This window comes from Punica granatum, chromosome 2, assembly GCF_007655135.1.
Source record: "Punica granatum isolate Tunisia-2019 chromosome 2, ASM765513v2, whole genome shotgun sequence".
Taxonomy (NCBI): Eukaryota; Viridiplantae; Streptophyta; class Magnoliopsida; order Myrtales; family Lythraceae; genus Punica; species Punica granatum.
In genome coordinates this window covers 25760103-25778230 of record NC_045128.1, presented here as the reverse complement: position 1 = coordinate 25778230, position 18128 = coordinate 25760103, and the positions used below count along the sequence as shown (strand labels likewise).

The following is an 18128-nucleotide window of genomic DNA, read 5'->3' as shown; positions in this document are numbered from 1 at the left end:
ATAAGTTAATAATGAAGAAATTTCCCGAGAGTAGCTATAGACAAATTTCTTATAACGTGCGGGATTCATATTGTTAGTAGTGCAATGTGAGGGAGATTTTGCTAATGCGTCTCTTTGTTATTGTGACACGGGTCTCCCATCGCGGGGTGGGCTTTAGCCAACTCCAAGACTGGAACCCGTTGGTCCTCATCCATCCATTTTGTCGGCTTATAAGAAAGTGAGCAACAAAAACGTGCGGCAAATGGGACCGAAATACTGTTGTTGTCTCTGTTTCCGTGGATCAATCAGCATTCGCCAGTAGTCATCGTCGTCGTCACTAACAAAGGTGCGGAACGGAAGATCAAAGATCCGATCCCGGAGGAAATCTGACCGCACATCGCAGCATCTCTGCAGTTCATCTTGCGGTCCAGATAGAGAGAAAGGAGCTGAGTCCCCTGTAATTTCCACAAACCTTGACTACTCTCGACCGCAGAATGTCGTCTCCAGAATCGGATAGACCTGAACCTGAACGAGCGAAGCATTCCCTTTCGCCTCGTACATACACACACACTGCAAAGGAGGAGGAGGAGGAATGGAGCTGGAGGCGGTGGGGGATTTGGCTCTGCACATCATCCTGTCCAAATTGGGGCCGGAGAATGTCGGCAGAGTGGCCTGCGTCAGCAAGAAGCTGCAGCTTTCTGCTTCCGAGGACCCCCTCTGGTCCAAGTTCTGCTCCGACGAGCTCGGTCTCTCTTCTCCTCTCGATCCCCTCGGCGACCCCATCCTTTCCTTCAAGGTGAGATTATATTCAAAGGGTGGCTGGGTGCAGTGCATCATCCATCTTGTGGAATATTCACGGTTTCAACTGAGATGTCGTCCTGCTACTTAACATGTAGGAAGCTTATAAGCGATGGCGAGAAGCTTTTCGTAAGTACCCTTGGCCCCTCGTCAAGCGAGTAAAGAGATGCTGGGACAAGATAGAGGATTGGTTATCTACAAATTTCCCGGAGGCAAAGGCCACACTTCGTAGAGGTGCATCTGAAGCTGATCTTCACGAGGCCGAGGAGGTTTTGAAAGTTCAATTGCCTCTTCCGACCAGAATCCTCTACCGTTTCCATGATGGTCAGGAAATCACTGATGATGAACCTACAGCTAGAACTGGAAGTCCTGCTGGTTCGCTGGGCCTTATCGGTGGATACGCTTTTGATGGCCACCGGGTTAATGTCTACTTATTACCGTTAAGTCAAGTGGTTCTGGAAACAAGCCACATTGTACGCCACCTGGGCTTTGTCGCTACATCTCAAATTATCGTTGTGGCTTCTTCGTGCTCAATACGAGAAAAACTCTTCTTCCTCAACTGTAGAAATGGTCAACTATATGTTGGGACCAGGAATCTTCCGACAGAAGGTGAAATGATGCCATGCGTACCGAATGGACCCTTGAAGCCTGTATGCGATTTGAACGATGATCAGAAGCAGGATGGTATGTTATTGTGGCTGGAGGAGCATGGCCGTCGGTTGCAGAGTGGTATCATCAAAGTGCGAGAAGAAGGAAAGCTCAGGAGTATTTCTCAGTACCCAGAGGAGCCTCCTCTCTGTACCTCTGCCACAACTAATGGTATCATGGTAAGGGATGCAGCAGTAGATTGTATAGGTATAGCATGCTTATGGTAACTGATGAATTGATTTCTTTTATCTCTTGCTTACTTCATATGCAAATTATACTCTCTTTCTAGAGGGGGGAATCATTATATAGGCATCGCGGAAATAAGTCATTCATGAGCCAGTAACTACAACTCCACATCTCCAACTCAGGTGTATAGATGGAAGTAAACTTTCGAATATAGGATTTCTGAGGTATGAATTGTAAAAACTTTTGAGGGATCCAGGAGTATACTTCCTCTTGAGAGATTGTCATTGAGCTGCTGCTGCTGCTGCGAGAGAGGATATTCTAAATTAAAACCTCAAATGCTTCTCATTGCATCATTTTCTGGTAACTATCTTTGAATTTATTATTGAACTTTCTGTTCTGGCGGAAGGCTTCTTGACTGTTTTTTAAATTATGCTTCATATTTCGAAATGGGATACCTTCATTTCCTAACAACTCATGCATCATTAGAGCTGGAGCAGCAGATTTTTTTTGTATGAATGTTTGTAGTGGACTTTTCATTCTAGTTACAAGAATGAATTACATTATAGCGGAAAATTGCGACCTATTTCAAATTAATTGGAAGAGGACTACATGTATATGTATAAATTGTTCTGCCTTTGATTTTATGATTGTTATTCTTAGAAGTCTGATGATGGTGAAATCTTTCCTAGGTTCGGGGTTCAGCGGTATTTGTCCCAGAGCTTACTACCCCGCAAAAAGACGAGGAAAAATACCTTTTCTCTTATTCAATTCGCATGTCCCTCCTGCCTGAAGGATGCTTCTTAAATGGCAATCACTTCACCTCTTGCCAGCTGCAGTGGAGACATTGGATAATCCCTGCTAATGATGCTGTAGTTGATGGTGTTGATGGAGAAGGTGTGATCGGAGAGGTAGAATCTCTCTTATTAGGTTGTCTGTAATATTTCTGTTTATTCTTCCACTGGGGTACTTCCGATGCTTGTCTTTATCCATTTCATGTTTAGAGTTTGCATTTGTAAAAAGTTTGGTTTAGCACTACTTTTCCTTTTCAATTTCGTTTGTTAGCAAAATGAAAGAACACTAAGCCCGTGTGTCAGCAATGCCAGTATGCGTGGTCGTATTCAAAGGTATTGAACTTTATGCGTAGAGTATGTACTCTCTTTTGATTCACCCGTAACATTTTCAAATCACAGAATTTACCCAAAAATAAATTAATTAGTTCTTCTTATGTCTTGGACTAATTAGTTAGTGTGTAAAAAATGGACTAGGTTTAAGGGAAAAAGAAGTGACTTTGAAAATTATTGTTTCTCAGAGAAGGTCAAAATGAGAGAGGAGCCAAAGAGAGAAGATTTGAGAGAGAATGCAGAAAGTATTGGCAAAAAGTGGGTTGTAAAAGGACACGTGTAATTTGGTCACGTCTTAAGAAATTATCTATGATAGCATTCTTGGAAGCTCAATGTGAGATAAATGAATTTGTTCTCCCCTTCATATTAGTATGGATGAACTGACAAAGTTTGATATTCTAGCAACAATAAAAAAATTTGACAGGTTTATTGTCTCTGCTCTCGGTAGAAATGAGGAACTCTTGAACCTTTTGATTTGTTGATGCTCAGCTTATTCTGAGGATGTTGAAAGAGAATTTGATGTCTGATTAGTGGTTAAATCTTATGCTTTTGTAGTTCCCTCTTCCGCGCGCGGGTGATAAAGAGTTTGTCTATGAGAGCTGCTCATATCAGTCATCTTCTAGAGGATCAATTGAAGGTTCCTTTACTTTTATCCCTGGCAGGTACCAGCAGATTCTCTATGGTTTCTGCTTTTCAATTTTTTTGGGCTAATACTCTTCTTTTGTCGATGATCAGAATTTGTATAAACTAAGGCAATAGCCGCTTTTACTCTTTTTTTTTTTGCGCTTTCCGATGAATCTTAGGTTTATTAAACGAGCTTGGCTGAAATATTCCAGTCACATTTTTGCCGACCTTACAAGGTGTTTGGACAAAAATAACAACTTTAAATGCAGTTACAAAAAGAAAAAAGAAAAGAAGAGAAAACCTTAAGATTTAATTAGGCATTCTTAACTTTTGAGAGGACTCTTGGATGCTTTGTTGAAAGCTTCGCGATTTCATTGAAATGACTCATATCAACAGAGTGATATGGTGAAAGATTTCTGCTAGAGTAGAATCTACAAGTCAAGTGTTTTTGTACCTATCTAGACTTTTTTTTTTTTTTGGTCGAAGTAATTATCTACACTGAAACGACATATAACTGGACTGCCTCTCTATCAATAGAGAGAGGTTATACTGGATTGGGTTTTAACCTTTCGACGCAGACACTCTGTTATTCCTTCTGGTATGATTTCCACGCTCCATGTGGAATCGATGCTTGATAAATCTCTCTCTCTCACCAGGTTGACAGAACCAAAAGGCAGACCGTTCCGTGTAAAAGTGGCCCGAATTCCTTTTGAGCTGCCTGAGTACATTTTCTGATTCCAAGGTCAATGGCTTCAAAGCTCATCGCTCAGGTTATACCTTTCTTTGTATGATAGCTTTCCAATATATATTCAACAGGAGCGTTGGGCTGCTTGAACATGCATCTGGCTTATCAACCTGGGTTTCCTTTTTTATTATCTGTTCATCTTGAACAGATTCAAAAATAGCATGTTTACTTCAGACAAGGGGGCCGATGTTCATGTCGATCTACATGTAAATAGTTCGAATATAGAGATCTCCATTATTTATCTTGGTTTATTGTAATGTATAGTCCAGGACTTGGAGATCACACTGCGGCTATGTGGTGAATGTCCTTGTTGATGTTGGATCATAGTTAGAGGGACGTGTGGACATGCACTGTATATTGAAATTATGGCTCTTTAGAATCCCAAATTGACTCCTTCGATAGGTGCTTTCAAGTTGTAGGTCATTCCGGCCTGAGTTGGTATGTCTGCTGGAGAAATGCCGTATGATATGCGTTGTGTTGTTGCCTGCTTCGCAGGCTTGAAGGACTTGGCTGTGACAGTGGTGAACAAACGCATTTTTTGTTTTCATATGTTGAAGAAGCACGAACACGGCTTTGATTCTATGCCACTAGCTGGCGATGCCCGACACGGGCGGTCAGATGTAGTTCGAGTTCTATAGCATGAGGCATGTACTTGTGAATGGATGGAAGGGAAGTTTAGCAACTCAAGCATGTTATTTTTGTAGTCCCGCGGGTAAGTTTTCCAGACTCGCACTGGCGGTATACCAGAGGAAGAAAGTGCAAAAGAAGCACGGCCGTCAAATGCTAACGAGATTTTGACATTTCTTATTGTTCTTCCTATTTATTCATATTTGTTGTAGATAAAAAAGCAAATAATAAATTATTGAAAAATTTAGAGTAGTTAACATGGGGTGTTAATTGTCCGTGTGTCTGATTGGAGTAAATTACGGGATGTTAACTCCGATGTCTGATGGAGGTTGGAGTGAATCACATGGTGTTAATTGTCCCTTCAAAATGCAAATGGTGCAAGTCGTCCAAATCTTAAACGATGGCTTTTTGTACTTCTCCCTAGAAACAATTGTGATGTTTTACAATTTTTCCGGTCTTCAGATTCTGTAGAACTTCAGCTCGGAAATACCCTCTCCAAGATACAATAGTTGTTTATATATTAAATGATATATTTTAATGACATCCTCTATAGTTTGTAAAATGGTAAATAATATCACGTGTCACAATTTTTTTTTTTTGTGTTTCAACCATCCAAATATATTTTTACAAGATGTCACATAATTTTTATTTTTTTCATCCCGTGTTATGCGGTCAATATTCCTTAAAAAAATTAAATAGAAAACTGACGTGGCTCAGATTTTTGAAATTAACTTGAAGCACATGTCACCCGAGTGGGATCCACTCCCTTCTCTCTCCTCAGAAGAGTGGTTGCCATTGAGAAGGCGGAGGAGTGACCAGAGAATGGGGTGAGACAGAAAAACCCGAACAGAGTCGGCAGGGGAGAGGGAGCTGCGAATGAGAGAGAGAAAATAAATGTAGATCGAGAGTGAGATCGAGAAAAGAGAAAAAGGAAGTCGAGGTGCGACTTAGCTCGGTTTAGGAGGAGACAAGCTCAGCGACACAGCTGAGGAAGGGGAGGAGGGCGAGTCCGGTTTGAGCTCCATGGAACCCCCAAGTGATCCCCATTCTCGAATCACCATAGCATCTGATATGGTGAGTGGACTACAAAGCCATGCTCGTGGCTGCAAGGGCCCGTTTGTTTTTAGAGGTAAAATCACTTTGATTTTAAGTTTAATTTTAACTCAACACACTACATAATAAAAATACACATTTCTCAAGTAAAAAATTTTAACTTTAACTTTAACTCAACCTACTACACAACAAAAACATATCTTTCTCAAGTCAAATTTATAATCTCAATTCATTTGTCATTTTTCACAATCAAAATCAAAGTTATTTTAACTCTGAATGTTTGCACCGATAGAGTTTCAAGTGGTATCGGGTATTATTCTCCCTACCTTTGTAACATTTAGGATTATCTATGAACCATTTAAAAAATTGTGGATTTCGTCTCCATGACGGTCTTGATGAAGGTGTCATGATCAAATCTCTAGGATCCACCAGCAAGAAGAGCTGCAAGAAAGATGTCATGCATAGGAGATTATGGAGCTTTTCGCGAAGATGAACGATGATCTTTCTGGCTTGGTATCCTTCTCGTCGAAACTAACACTCTTAAGAACTCAGTTGATAGCGGAGAGCAAGGCTGTCTCCTCTGACATCGTTGTTTCAAGAGATAGATTGGTGAGTACTTTGCCACTGCAATTGTTTCATCATTGTTCACACCTTAGAGTCCCAAAATTGCATTTGCACATGTAAATATTCAAAGACATGCGATGAGGTCGAGTTTATGTTGATAGGAGAATGGATAATTGTATATAACTTCGTATAACTCACTCTTACAAAAAAAAAATGAAATATTTAGTTTAATGTAAAGAATATCAGTACAAACATCCATTACCTTAATTTTGCTTCTGTAAGGATAATTATATATATGCGTATGAAAATATTTCCGAAGCACTTTATTTTTCATGAACCATTCTACAATTCAATTATATATATATATATATATGTCTATTTCACATCCACCGTTTTTACCTAAAAACTTGACTTTGATAACTTTGTGTGTACGATATGAATTCTAAAGTATAAACTCCACCGGATCTATTGTAACGATTTTGGTGCGGTAAAGTCCACATCTCCATTAATATATTATAGTTCTCATATATTAAATGGAAATGACACACCAAGTGATAAATGTGAGCTCAATTTCGATAAAAGATTAAAATGAAATTATGATAGTTATTGTGCTCAAATCATTAAAAGCTTTTTTAAATAGCGAAAAATTTTATGAAGAAATTAAACACAATCCCGAAAAAATCAAACTTAATTAATTTTCTTAGAAAATCTGCATAACGCGCGGGTGTATACCTAATTTATATATAATATATAATTGCTAAGGCATTTACCGTTGTACACCATTTGTCCAAAAAGTTGAAGTGAGAGCCTCTCATTCATCGACTTTTTGTATGTCTACTGTAATAACTTCCACAAGTATATATATGTATAGATATTATTATATAATAATATATTATTATATTAGTAAAAGTTCACATAAAACACAAATCGATGTTCTTATTCTACAAATTTTTCTCCCCAATTTCATAATTCAAACAATCCACTATTCAATATGTAACAATGAAGATAATTTATTTTAATAGTGAAAATAAGAAAAAATGAATTTAAATTTAAGATGGCGAGTAAGTAATTTGTTAATGTAGAATATTTGTGACCAAAAGAATTTCGTAGTTCTTCAGGTTAATACATTTCCAAATTAATTATCAAAAAGAATAAAATAGAAAAGATGATGTAAGGAAAAGGTAATTTCATAAATAAGAAAAAATTGATTTGGGTAAATTACAAAAAAAAACCCAAGTTTTGTAAAATGTCTCAATTTTGTCCTAAATTTTGTTTTGTAACAAAAAAACTATAAGTTTTCTAAAATGTCTCAAAAATGACCTCCGTTATAACTTCCGTCAATTTTTGCTGCTGATGGTGGGTTCCTTTAACAGTCCACGTAGGTCACACGTAGGCTAGTGGGTCCCTTTAACAGTCCACGTAGGTCACACGTAGGCAAAAATTGACGGAAGTTATAACGAATGTCATTTTTGAGACATTTTAGAAAACTTATGGTTTTTTTTGTTACAAAACAAAATTTAGGACAAAACTGAGATATTTTACAAAACTTGGGTTTTTTTTTGTAATTTGCCCAATTGATTTTAATAGGAAATCCAAGCATTTATAAAAAGACTAAACATAAATACCTTCTCACAAATTACAATTGATCCAATAATATAGAATTGTAGTGTTGGGTAATAGAGTGAAATTTCGAAATTTGACTTCATTTCTATCGAAATAGGTAAAAGATAAACAAGTATATTGGAGAAAAATAGTATTTATATATATTTAGGTGGGATTATAATAATGGGGTTGAGGAAGAAGATAAAAAAGTAATGATTGTGCTATCGAATTGTGAAAAAAATTAATGAATAATTGAGAGAATTTAGTATTAAAAATTGAATTGAATAGTAGTTAAAATAAATAAAATTGAAGAAAAAAGGGAGAAAAATAATGATTGTGTTATTGAATTAAACTAAAAATAAAGTGGAGTGGAGTGGAAATTTTCCACTCCAAAACCAAATGGACAATAATTATGATTTCATAAATCGTGGTAAAAGAAACGTTTTCTCTGTGCATTCTTATATCCCGTTCTAGTTGAAACTCCAAAATGATCCATCTAAAAAAATTTAAAGAGGAAGGGGTTGAGCTCAACAGCCCAGTGAGTAATCACTCCTAAACTAGCTGAGTTTACGCATGGGTTTCATATACAAAGATTATGATAAACATGATATTGATCATCCCTGGTCCCTTCTCAACTCCTTGATCATAGTGGTAGTTCTACATCTGGCACCCTCTTTGCCCTAGTGTAGCCCTTTTCTTATGCTGGGTCAATATTGACTCAAGGCGCTAGAGAGTCCACTAATCACCCAAACACTCGGTTCACACATACACATATCAAACGTATATGATCGAGATCAATAATCAACATAACAAAATACATGCGCGACTCACCACCAAGTATAGCCTCCTTTCGATCCGTACACTCCAATCTAGGTCACCAAACTCGAACGGAATCGTCACGGAAGGAAAGAATCGCTTCAAGGATGTCTAGGACAACACCGAATCACTGAACCGAAGTCGAGAAGACCTCTAATAAGCCCAACGAAGTGGGGGCTGGGTTGAAGCTTTCGGCTGACTCTCCCTCTCCTCTTCCTCTCAATTTATCGGGTCTTGAAGATAAAAGCGTTCTTAGGGTTAATTACAAGATCATATATAGATATATATATATATATATATATATATATACTTTAATTAATTAATCCACATTAATTAATAAATCACAAATTAGTCCTCGCACTTTAAGTCATCCAATGACTTGCCCCTCAAGTAAGAAAGAAAGATCAATCTAGTCCTTGAGACAAATTTCCATTAATAGATAATCTATTAATAAAAACTCTCAAATAAGGAAATTATCGTATTTCTTTAATTAGATTTATCCTTGATGTTAAAATCGGCTTTAGGATGTGCTAGCACCATCGCAACTGCATTGCAAACCTTGTTCAATAATTAATTCCTATTAACTTCCTTAATTATAATGAATTCTTTTCTCGGTTTAGACACGCTCAACGTGTGTGAATAACTAGGTTCATCACCAAATGGCAATGAGATTGTAACATCAACTCATTTGACAATACTAGAAACTCTTTCTGTAACCAAAAGCATAATTCCCAAAATGCCTTTGGTTCCCAAAGTTCATGAGTGACGCCTAGCAGCATATCATGACAATCCAAATGGTGACGAATGTATAATTAAAACAGTGTGATGAATCTGTGATTGTATATGCCATGTTTTGAGTTCCTTCACTATAAGACCCCGATCTAGCTAGAGTTATGGTAAATGCCAAACCTCATAGCTGATCATATGGATTCTCTAATTTCATTCTTAGATCTATAGAACTTAAACGAAAAATCTTTTCTATTCAAGTCTATCTACCCCGGTCGAGGATTTCTCGATCCAAAATAACTCACATTCATAGGACCTTTTTCCTGTTTACTCAAGTTTGTGAATCCCGTCTTGATCAAACACTTACCTCAAAATATAATTGACTAGAACCACTATCTGTCGAATATTCATGCTAAGCACAAATATATTAGCAGTAGCAAATTCTAATTTATTTTAAGGGCCTCAACTTGCAATTTACCCAAAAAAATATATATGAATTAAAAAAAAGAGTTAATAGTAATTTGTCTAAAAAAGAAAAAAAGAAAAAAGTATAATTGCTTGCGCAATGCGATGGTCTTATGACTAGATTATTCCGATTTCACTAAATCCCAAATAAGTGCACACGAAATTTTCCAAAAACCTTTATCTCCTTATGGAATTTATTAAAACAAAATGAGAAACAATTAATCAATTAATAATAAACTTTTTGACAGTAAATATGCTCTTAATAACCCATAATATAAAAGGCAATAAGTATTTCAAAAATTGAAAATATATTCATATTCTATTTACTGCCCGAAATAGAAATTCGGGGTATTACATATTGGACTAGTTTATAAGAGTAAATTTTTTCATAATTTTCTTTTTAATTATATTCTTGATGTTAACATCAATTTAATACACTTAAGGTTACATATAAGTACGTTGATTTTCACCTAACTTTTATAATAAAAATAATTTTCTTGTTAAAATTAAAAATATATTTCTATATATCCAACCATGTTACTATAAAATCAAAATTTATAATTAACTTGTGAAAAGTATCACTAAGATTGAATTGTTTATTAGTATAAGTTCACATAAAATACAAGTCAAAATTCTTATATTACAAAAATTTCTCCTCAATTTCATTGCAAAAAAAAAAAAAACGCTAGTTAATAAGTAACAATAAAGAAAATATTTTTTAGTGAAAATAATAAAAATATATTTCAAAAATATGATTACGAAAAAAGAATTTTAAATTATAAAAATAATTAAAATTTACTTTCTCATGTTAAATTTTTATAATTTTTGTTTTATATACATATATTTCTCTGTGTGTGCGCATATTATGCACACATATAATCTAATATCTGCAAGTTAAAACGATAAATTATACAGAATTTTCCTTTTTATGTACTTGTCTTATATTTCTTCTATTAAAATCAAATATTATTTTCACAATAGTGAAATTGCCTTTGTCTTAATTTCAGCGTTTGTATTTCCGTTGTTGTTAGCAAAATAATAATTAATTGGAAAATTTATTAACATGATGAATTATGTAAATATTTTTGTAGCAGGTATTCTGTTACAAAAAATTCAATAAAATCAAATTAAATTTTGTTTATGTAAAATCTAGAAGTTATACTAGACGATTTAATTATCTTAAATTCTTAAATTATTCAAAGTGGCTTTACTATCACAATTTAATACAGAAAAACTTAACAAATAAGAAATATAAATGAATAGAAAATTAAATATAAGTAAAGGATATGAAACATATCAATTCTCACCCCAAGAAAATGGTGTCACCCAAAAAATATAAAGAATGTTAAACAACTCTTTTAAGAAAACAAAACAACATGCTTGGTGTGCTGAATTAGTTTCCGAATTAGTACAATTATAATATATATTCTATAAATATTTTTATAATTTACATCTACGCTATTAACGAAATTTTTTTATCCATTGCTTACCCTAACTTCTAAAATATTTAATTTCTGTGTACCTTCTACATTTACTATTTCTAGTTTATTAAAAAACAAAATGCCTCTTAAAAGATAAACAATTTTATGAAAAAATATAAACAAAAACTAAACATTGTGATCTTTTTCTTTGATAGTTGAATAAATTTTTCCTTGTGTTTTAACTATTATTATTTTATAGAGAGAGGATTTAGTTATACTTAATTTGAATTATGGATTTTGATTTATTAATATATAATCTGTCTTTATTCATGAAAGAACATTTTTACTAACCTGAATTACAACTGTATTGATATGATAAATTTTAAATAATAATTAAAATTTGATCAAATCAAAACATACCATTAATATTGTGATTGTGATACGGATCTCTACCGGGATTTCGCCAACTTCAAGACCGGAACCCGTTGGTCCTTATCCATCCTTTTTGTCGGCTTATCAGAAAGTGAGCGACAAAAACGCAAATGGGACTGAAATCTTGTTGGAGTCTTTGTTTCCGTGGATCAAATCAATCACCATTCGCCAGTAGTCATCATCATCATCATCATTAACAAAAGTACGGAGCGGAAGATCAAGACCCGATCCCGGAGGAAATCTGACCGCACATCGCAGCATCTCTGCAGTTCATCGTGCGGTCCACATAGAGAGAAAGGAGCCGAGCCCCCTGTAATTCCACAAACCTTGACTACTCTCGACCGCAGAAGATCGTCTCCAGAATCGAATAGACCCGAACCTGAACGAGCGGAGCTTTCACTTTCGCCTCGTACACTCTCACTGCAAACGAGGAGGAGGAGGAATGGAGCTGGAAGCGGTGGGGGATTTGGCTCTGCAGATCATCCTGTCCAAATTAGGGTCGGAGAATGTCGGCAGAGTGGCTTGCGTCAGCAAGAAGCTGCAGCTCTCCGCTTCCGAGGACCCCCTCTGGTCCAAGTTCTGCTCCGACGAGCTCGGTCTCTCTTCTCCTCTCGATCCCCTCGGCGACCCCGTCCCTTCTTTCAAGGTGAGATTATATTCAAATTTAACCTGGCCCCATTAGAGTCTCCGCCCCGAGCTTAGCTATCCTCTCACGATTGAAAGAACTGAATTTTAATAGAGCGATTGGATAGATAGAATTGATCGGACTGGGGGGATGAAACGATTGATTGATTGATGATTTGGAGATCCTTTGCTGCTGAATTTCATTGGCCTTCGCCTTTTGGTGTTATAAGCAGTCTTGTCTTGCCCCTACGATTTAATTAGGATTAACTAATGATTGTTGCTGGTTCCCTGTTTCTTGAATTTCCATTTTGCGACTTGGCTCGGTTTTCGCTCGAGGGTGCAGTGAGGAGATCTTCAGTTTCCAATGTAGATTGAACTTAATTCATTTGTACTGTTAACTTCTGGGATTAGTAACACTAAGGGCGGCTGGTTGTAGTGCATCATCCATCTTGTGGAATATTCACCGGAAGCATGGTTACATCTTAGGATTGATCGGGCCCCTTACCCATTAGTTGCAAGTGCAACACTGGGTTCGGTTTCAACTAAGATATATTCCTGCTACTTAACATGTAGGAAGCTTATAAGAGATGGCGAGAAGCTTTTCGTATGTACCCTTGGCCCCTCGTCAAGCGAGTAAAGAGATGCTGGGACAAGATAGAGAATTGGTTATCTACAAATTTCCCGGAGGCAAAGGCCACACTTCGTAGAGGTGCATCTGAAGCTGATCTACACGAGGTCGAGGAGGTTTTGAAAGTTAAATTGCCTCTTCCGACCAGAATCCTCTACCGTGTCCATGATGGTCAGGAAATCACTGATGATGAACCTACTGCTAGAACTGGAAGGCCTGCTGGTTTGCTGGGCCTTATAGGTGGATACGCTTTTTATGGCCACCGGGTTAATGTCTACTTATTACCGTTAAGTCAAGTGGTTCTGGAAACAAGCCACATGGTACGCCACCTGGGCTTTGTCACTAGATCTCAAACTATCGTTGTGGCTTCTTCGCACTCAATAAGAGAAAAACTCTTCTTCCTCAACTGTAGAAATGGTCAACTATATGTTGGGACCAGGAATCTTCCGATAGATGGTGAAATGATGCCATGTGTACCGAATAGACTCTTGAAGCCTGTACACGATTTGAAAGATGATCCGAAGCAGGATGGTATGTTATTGTGGCTGGAAGAGCACGGCCGTCGGTTGCAGAGTGGTATCATCAAACTGCGTGAAGAAGGAAAGCTTAGAAGTATTTCTCAGTACCCAGAGGAGCCTCCTCTCTGTACCACTGCCACAACTAATGGTATCACGGTAAGGGATGCAACAGTAGATTGTATAGGTACCGCATGCTTATAGTAACTGATGAATTGAGTTCTTTTATCTCTTGCTTACTTCATATGCAAATTATACTCTCTTTCTAGAGGGGGGAATCATTATATAGGCATCGCGGAAATAAGTCATTCATGAGCCAGTAACTACAACTCCACATCTCCAACTCAGGTATATAGATGGAAGTAAACTTTAGAGTATAGGATTTCTGAGGTATGAATTTGCTGTAAAAACTTTTGAGGGATCCAGGAATATACTTTCTCTTGAGAGATTGTCATTGAGCTGCTGCTGCTGCTGCTGCTGCAAGAGGATATTCGAAATTAAAACCTCAAATGCTTCTCATTGCATCATTTTCTGGTATCTTTTAATTTATGATTAATGACTTTTGCTTTCATCTCTGGAAGTTTCATGCCTTTTCGACTTTATTCTAATGAACCATAAATTATATGCCTGGGAAACAGATCTCACTCTCTTGTTGCTGTGGTCACGTCCAGCTTATCAAAGGCTGGGCTGTTTTTTAAATTATGCTTCATATTTCAAAACGGGATACCTTCATTTCCTGACAACTTATGCTTCATTAGAGCTGTAGCAGCAGATTTTTTTTGTATGAATGTTTGTCGTGAACTTTTCATTCTAGTTACAACAGTGACTTACATTATAGAGGAAAATTGTGACCTCTATCAAATTAATTGGAAGAGGACTACATGTATATGTATACATTGTTCTGTCTTTGATTTTATGATTGTTATTCTTAGAAGTCTGATAATGGTGAAATCTTTCCTAGGTTCGGGGTTCAGCTGTATTTGTCCCAGAGTTTGCTAGCCCGCAAGAAGACGAGGAGAAATACCTTTTCTCTTATTCAATTCGCATGTCCCTCCTACCTGAAGGATGCTTCTTAAATGGAAATCACTTCACCACTTGCCAGCTGCAGTGGAGACATTGGATAATCCGTGCCAATGATGCTTTAGTTGATGATGTTAATGGAGAAGGTGTGATCGGACAGGTAGAGTCTCTCTTATTAGGTTGTTTGTAATATTTCTGTCTATTCTTCCATTGGGGTACTTCCGATGCTTGTTTTTATCCATTTCATGTTTAGAGTTTACATTTGTAAAAAGTTTGGTTTAGCACTACTTTTCCTTTTCAATTTCTTTTGTTAGCAAAATAAAAGATCACTAAGCCCGTGTGTCCGCAATGCCAGTACGCGTGGTCGTATTCTAAGGTATTGAGCTTTATGCATAGATTATGTGCTCTCTTTTGATTCACCTGTAACATTTTCAAATCACTGAATTTACCCAAAAATAAATTAATTATTTCTTCTTATGTCTTGGACTAATTAGTTAGTGTAAAAAATGGAATAGGTTTTAAGGGAAGAAGAAGTGACTTTGAAAATTATTGTTTCTCAGAGAAGGTCAAAATGAGAGAGAAGAGCCAAAGAGAGAAGATTTGAGAGAGAATGTGGAAAGTATTGGCAAAAAGTGGGTTGTAAAAGGACACATGTAATTTGGTCACGTCTTAAGAAATTATCTATGATAGCATTCTTGGAAGCTCAATGTGAGATAAATGAATTTGTTCTCCCCTTCATATTAGTATGGATGAACTGACAAAGTTTGATATTCTAGCAACAAAAAAAAAATTTGACAGGTTTATTGTCTCTGCTCTGGGTAGAAATGAGGAACTCTTGAACCTTTTGATTTGTTGATGATCAGCTTTTTCTGAGGATGTTGGAAGAGAATTTGATGTCTGATTAGTGGTTAAATCTTATGCTTTTGTAGTTCCCTCTTTTGCGTCCGGGTGATAAAGAGTTTGTCTATGAGAGCTGCTCATATCAGTCATCTTCTAGAGGATCAATTGAAGGTTCCTTTACTTTTGTCCCTGGCAGGTACCAGCAGATTCTCTATGGTTTCTGCTTTTCAATTTTTTTGGGCTAATACTCTTCTTTTGTCGATGATCAGAACATTGTATAAACTAAGGCAATAGCCGCTTTTGCTACATTTTTTTTTTGCACATTCCGATGAATCTTAGGTTTATTAAATGATCTGGGCTGAAATATTCCAGTCACATTTTTGCCGACTTTACAAGGTTTTTGGACAAAAATAACAACTCTAAATGCAGTTAAAAAAAAAAAGAAAGAAAACCTTAAGATTTAATTAGGCATTCTTAGCTTCTGAGAGGACTCTTGGATGCTTTGTTGAAAGCTTTGCGATTTTATTGAAATGTCTCATATCAACAGAGTGATATGGTGAAAGAGTTCTGCTAGAATATAATCTACAAGTCTAGTGTTTTGGTAACTATCTAGACTTTTTTTGGTCGAAGTAATTATCTAGACTGAAACGACATATAACTGGACTGCCTCTCCATCAATAGAGAAAGGTTATACTGGATCGGGTTTTAAACTTGTGGCGCAGACACTCTGTTATTCCTTTTGGTATGATTTCCATGCTCCATGTGGAATTGGTGCTTGATAAATCTTTTTCTCTTACCAGGTTGACAGAACCAAAAGGCAGTCCGTTCCGTGTAGAAGTTGCCCGAATTCCTTTTGAGCTGCCAGAATACATTTTCTGATTCCAAGATCAATGGCTTCGAAGCTCATGTTATGCGTTTCTTTGTATGCTTTCCAATATATATTCAACAAGAGTGTAGGGCTGCTTGAACATGTATCTGGCTTATCAACCTGGGTTTCCTTTTTTATGATCTGTTCATCTTGAACAGATTCAAAAATAACATGTTTACTTCAGACGAGGGGGCCGATGTTCGTGTTGATCTACATGTAAATAGTTTGAATATAGAGATCTCCGTTATATATCTTGGTTTATTCTAATGTATAGTCCAGAACTTGGAGATCACACTGTGGCTATGTGGTGAATGTCCTTGTTGATGTTGGATCATAGTTGGAGGGACATGTGGACATGCACTGTATATTGAAATTATGGCTCTTTAGAATTCCAAATTGACTCCTTCGATAGGTGCTTCCAAGTTGTATGTCATTCCGGCCTGAGTTGGTATGTCAACTGGAGAAATGCCGTATGATATGTGTTGTGTCTGCCTGCATTGCAGGCTTGAAGGACTTGGCTGTGACGGTGGTGAGCGAATGCATTTTTTGTTTTCATATGTTGAAGAAGCACGAACACGGTTTTGTTTCTATGCCACTACCTAGCAATGCGTGTCGTGGTCGGTCAGTTGCAGTTTGAGTTCTATAGCATGAGGCATGTACTTGTGCATGGATGGAAAGGATGTTTAGAAACTCAAGCATATTATTTTTGGTAGTCCCTCGGGCAAGTTTTCCAGACTTGCACTGACGGTATACCAGAGGAAGAAAGGGCACAAAAAAAAGCACGGCCGTCAAATGTTAAAGAGATTTTGAGTGCGTTTGGATTTAGAGTTGAGTTGAGTTGAGTTTTGATTTTAATTGATTTGTAATGAATATATTGTTGAATTATGAGAAAAAGTGTGAAAAATAATAAATAATTGAGAGAAAGTAATGATTAAGTAATGATTGTGTTGTTGAATTATGAAAAAATAATAAATAGTTGAGAGAATTTAATATTAAAAATTGAATTGAATTGTTAAAAAATTTTAAAAAATGAAAAAAAAAATAATGATTGTGATGTTGAATTGAAGATAAGTGGAGTTGAGTTGAGTTGAGTTAAAAAATTTTCAAAAAACAAACACACCCAAAAGGGTAAATTTGGTATTTCTTATAGTTCCTATTGATTTATATTTGTTGTCGATAAAAAAGCAACTAATAAAATATTGAAAAATTCAGGGTAGTTAACATCGGGGTGTTACCTCCAATGTCTAATGGAGATTGGAGTAAAGCATATGGCGTTAATTATCTCTTCAAAAGGCAAATGGCGTAATTTATTCAAATCCTAAACTACGGCGTCTTGTACTTCTCCCATGAAACAATTATGATATTTTACAATTTCTCCGGTCTTCAGATTTTGCAGAACTTCAGTTCTGAAATACCCTCTCCACGATATTAGTAAACCTCTTGGACAACCACACACCATTTTACACAGATGGTGCGCTTTTGAGATACAAAAGTTGTTTTATATATTAAAGGGTAAACTCCCTCTATAGTTTATAAAGGGTAAATAACATCACATGTCATAATTTTTTTTTTGTTTTTCACCAATATAGAATTTTTTTTTCACCGCGCGTCATGTCGTCAATATTCCGTAAAACAAAAAGACCGAATGGCGACGTGGCTTGATTTTTTGGGACCAACTTGAAGCACGTCACCCGAGTAGGACCCACTCCCTTGTCTCTCCTCAAAAGAGTGATTGCCATTGAGTAGGCGGAGGAGTGACCAGAGGATGCAATGAGCTAGAAAAAGGCCGGAACAGAGCCGGTAGCGGAGAGGGAGCTGCGAATAAG

General features: G+C 36.6%; 2 protein-coding genes across 4 annotated transcripts; both read left to right on the top strand.

Annotated features, from left to right (window-relative positions):
- The first annotated feature begins 340 nt into the window (after positions 1-340).
- Positions 341-4980, top strand: LOC116197219 (F-box protein SKIP16-like). Of its 3 annotated transcripts, XM_031527291.1 has the most exons (5): positions 351-775; positions 876-1604; positions 2301-2519; positions 3288-3394; positions 4013-4980. In XM_031527291.1, exons 1-5 carry the CDS (start codon positions 572-574, stop codon positions 4089-4091), a joined length of 1338 nt encoding a protein of 445 aa, XP_031383151.1. In that variant the 5' UTR covers positions 351-571; the 3' UTR covers positions 4092-4980. The 3 variants fall into 3 exon arrangements, 2 of the variants coding, with proteins under 2 accessions (XP_031383153.1, XP_031383151.1); XR_004155005.1 differs by lacking the exons at positions 3288-3394; positions 4013-4980 and adding an exon at positions 1794-1971 and having other exon boundaries at positions 343-775; XM_031527293.1 differs by lacking the exons at positions 2301-2519; positions 3288-3394; positions 4013-4980 and adding an exon at positions 1715-1783 and having other exon boundaries at positions 341-775.
- A 7045-nt stretch (positions 4981-12025) lies between these two features.
- Positions 12026-16719, top strand: LOC116197218 (F-box protein SKIP16-like). The gene is made up of 5 exons (XM_031527290.1): positions 12026-12453; positions 13005-13733; positions 14536-14754; positions 15524-15630; positions 16235-16719. Exons 1-5 carry the CDS (start codon positions 12250-12252, stop codon positions 16311-16313), a joined length of 1338 nt encoding a protein of 445 aa, XP_031383150.1. The 5' UTR covers positions 12026-12249; the 3' UTR covers positions 16314-16719.
- Positions 16720-18128: the final 1409 nt, after the last annotated feature.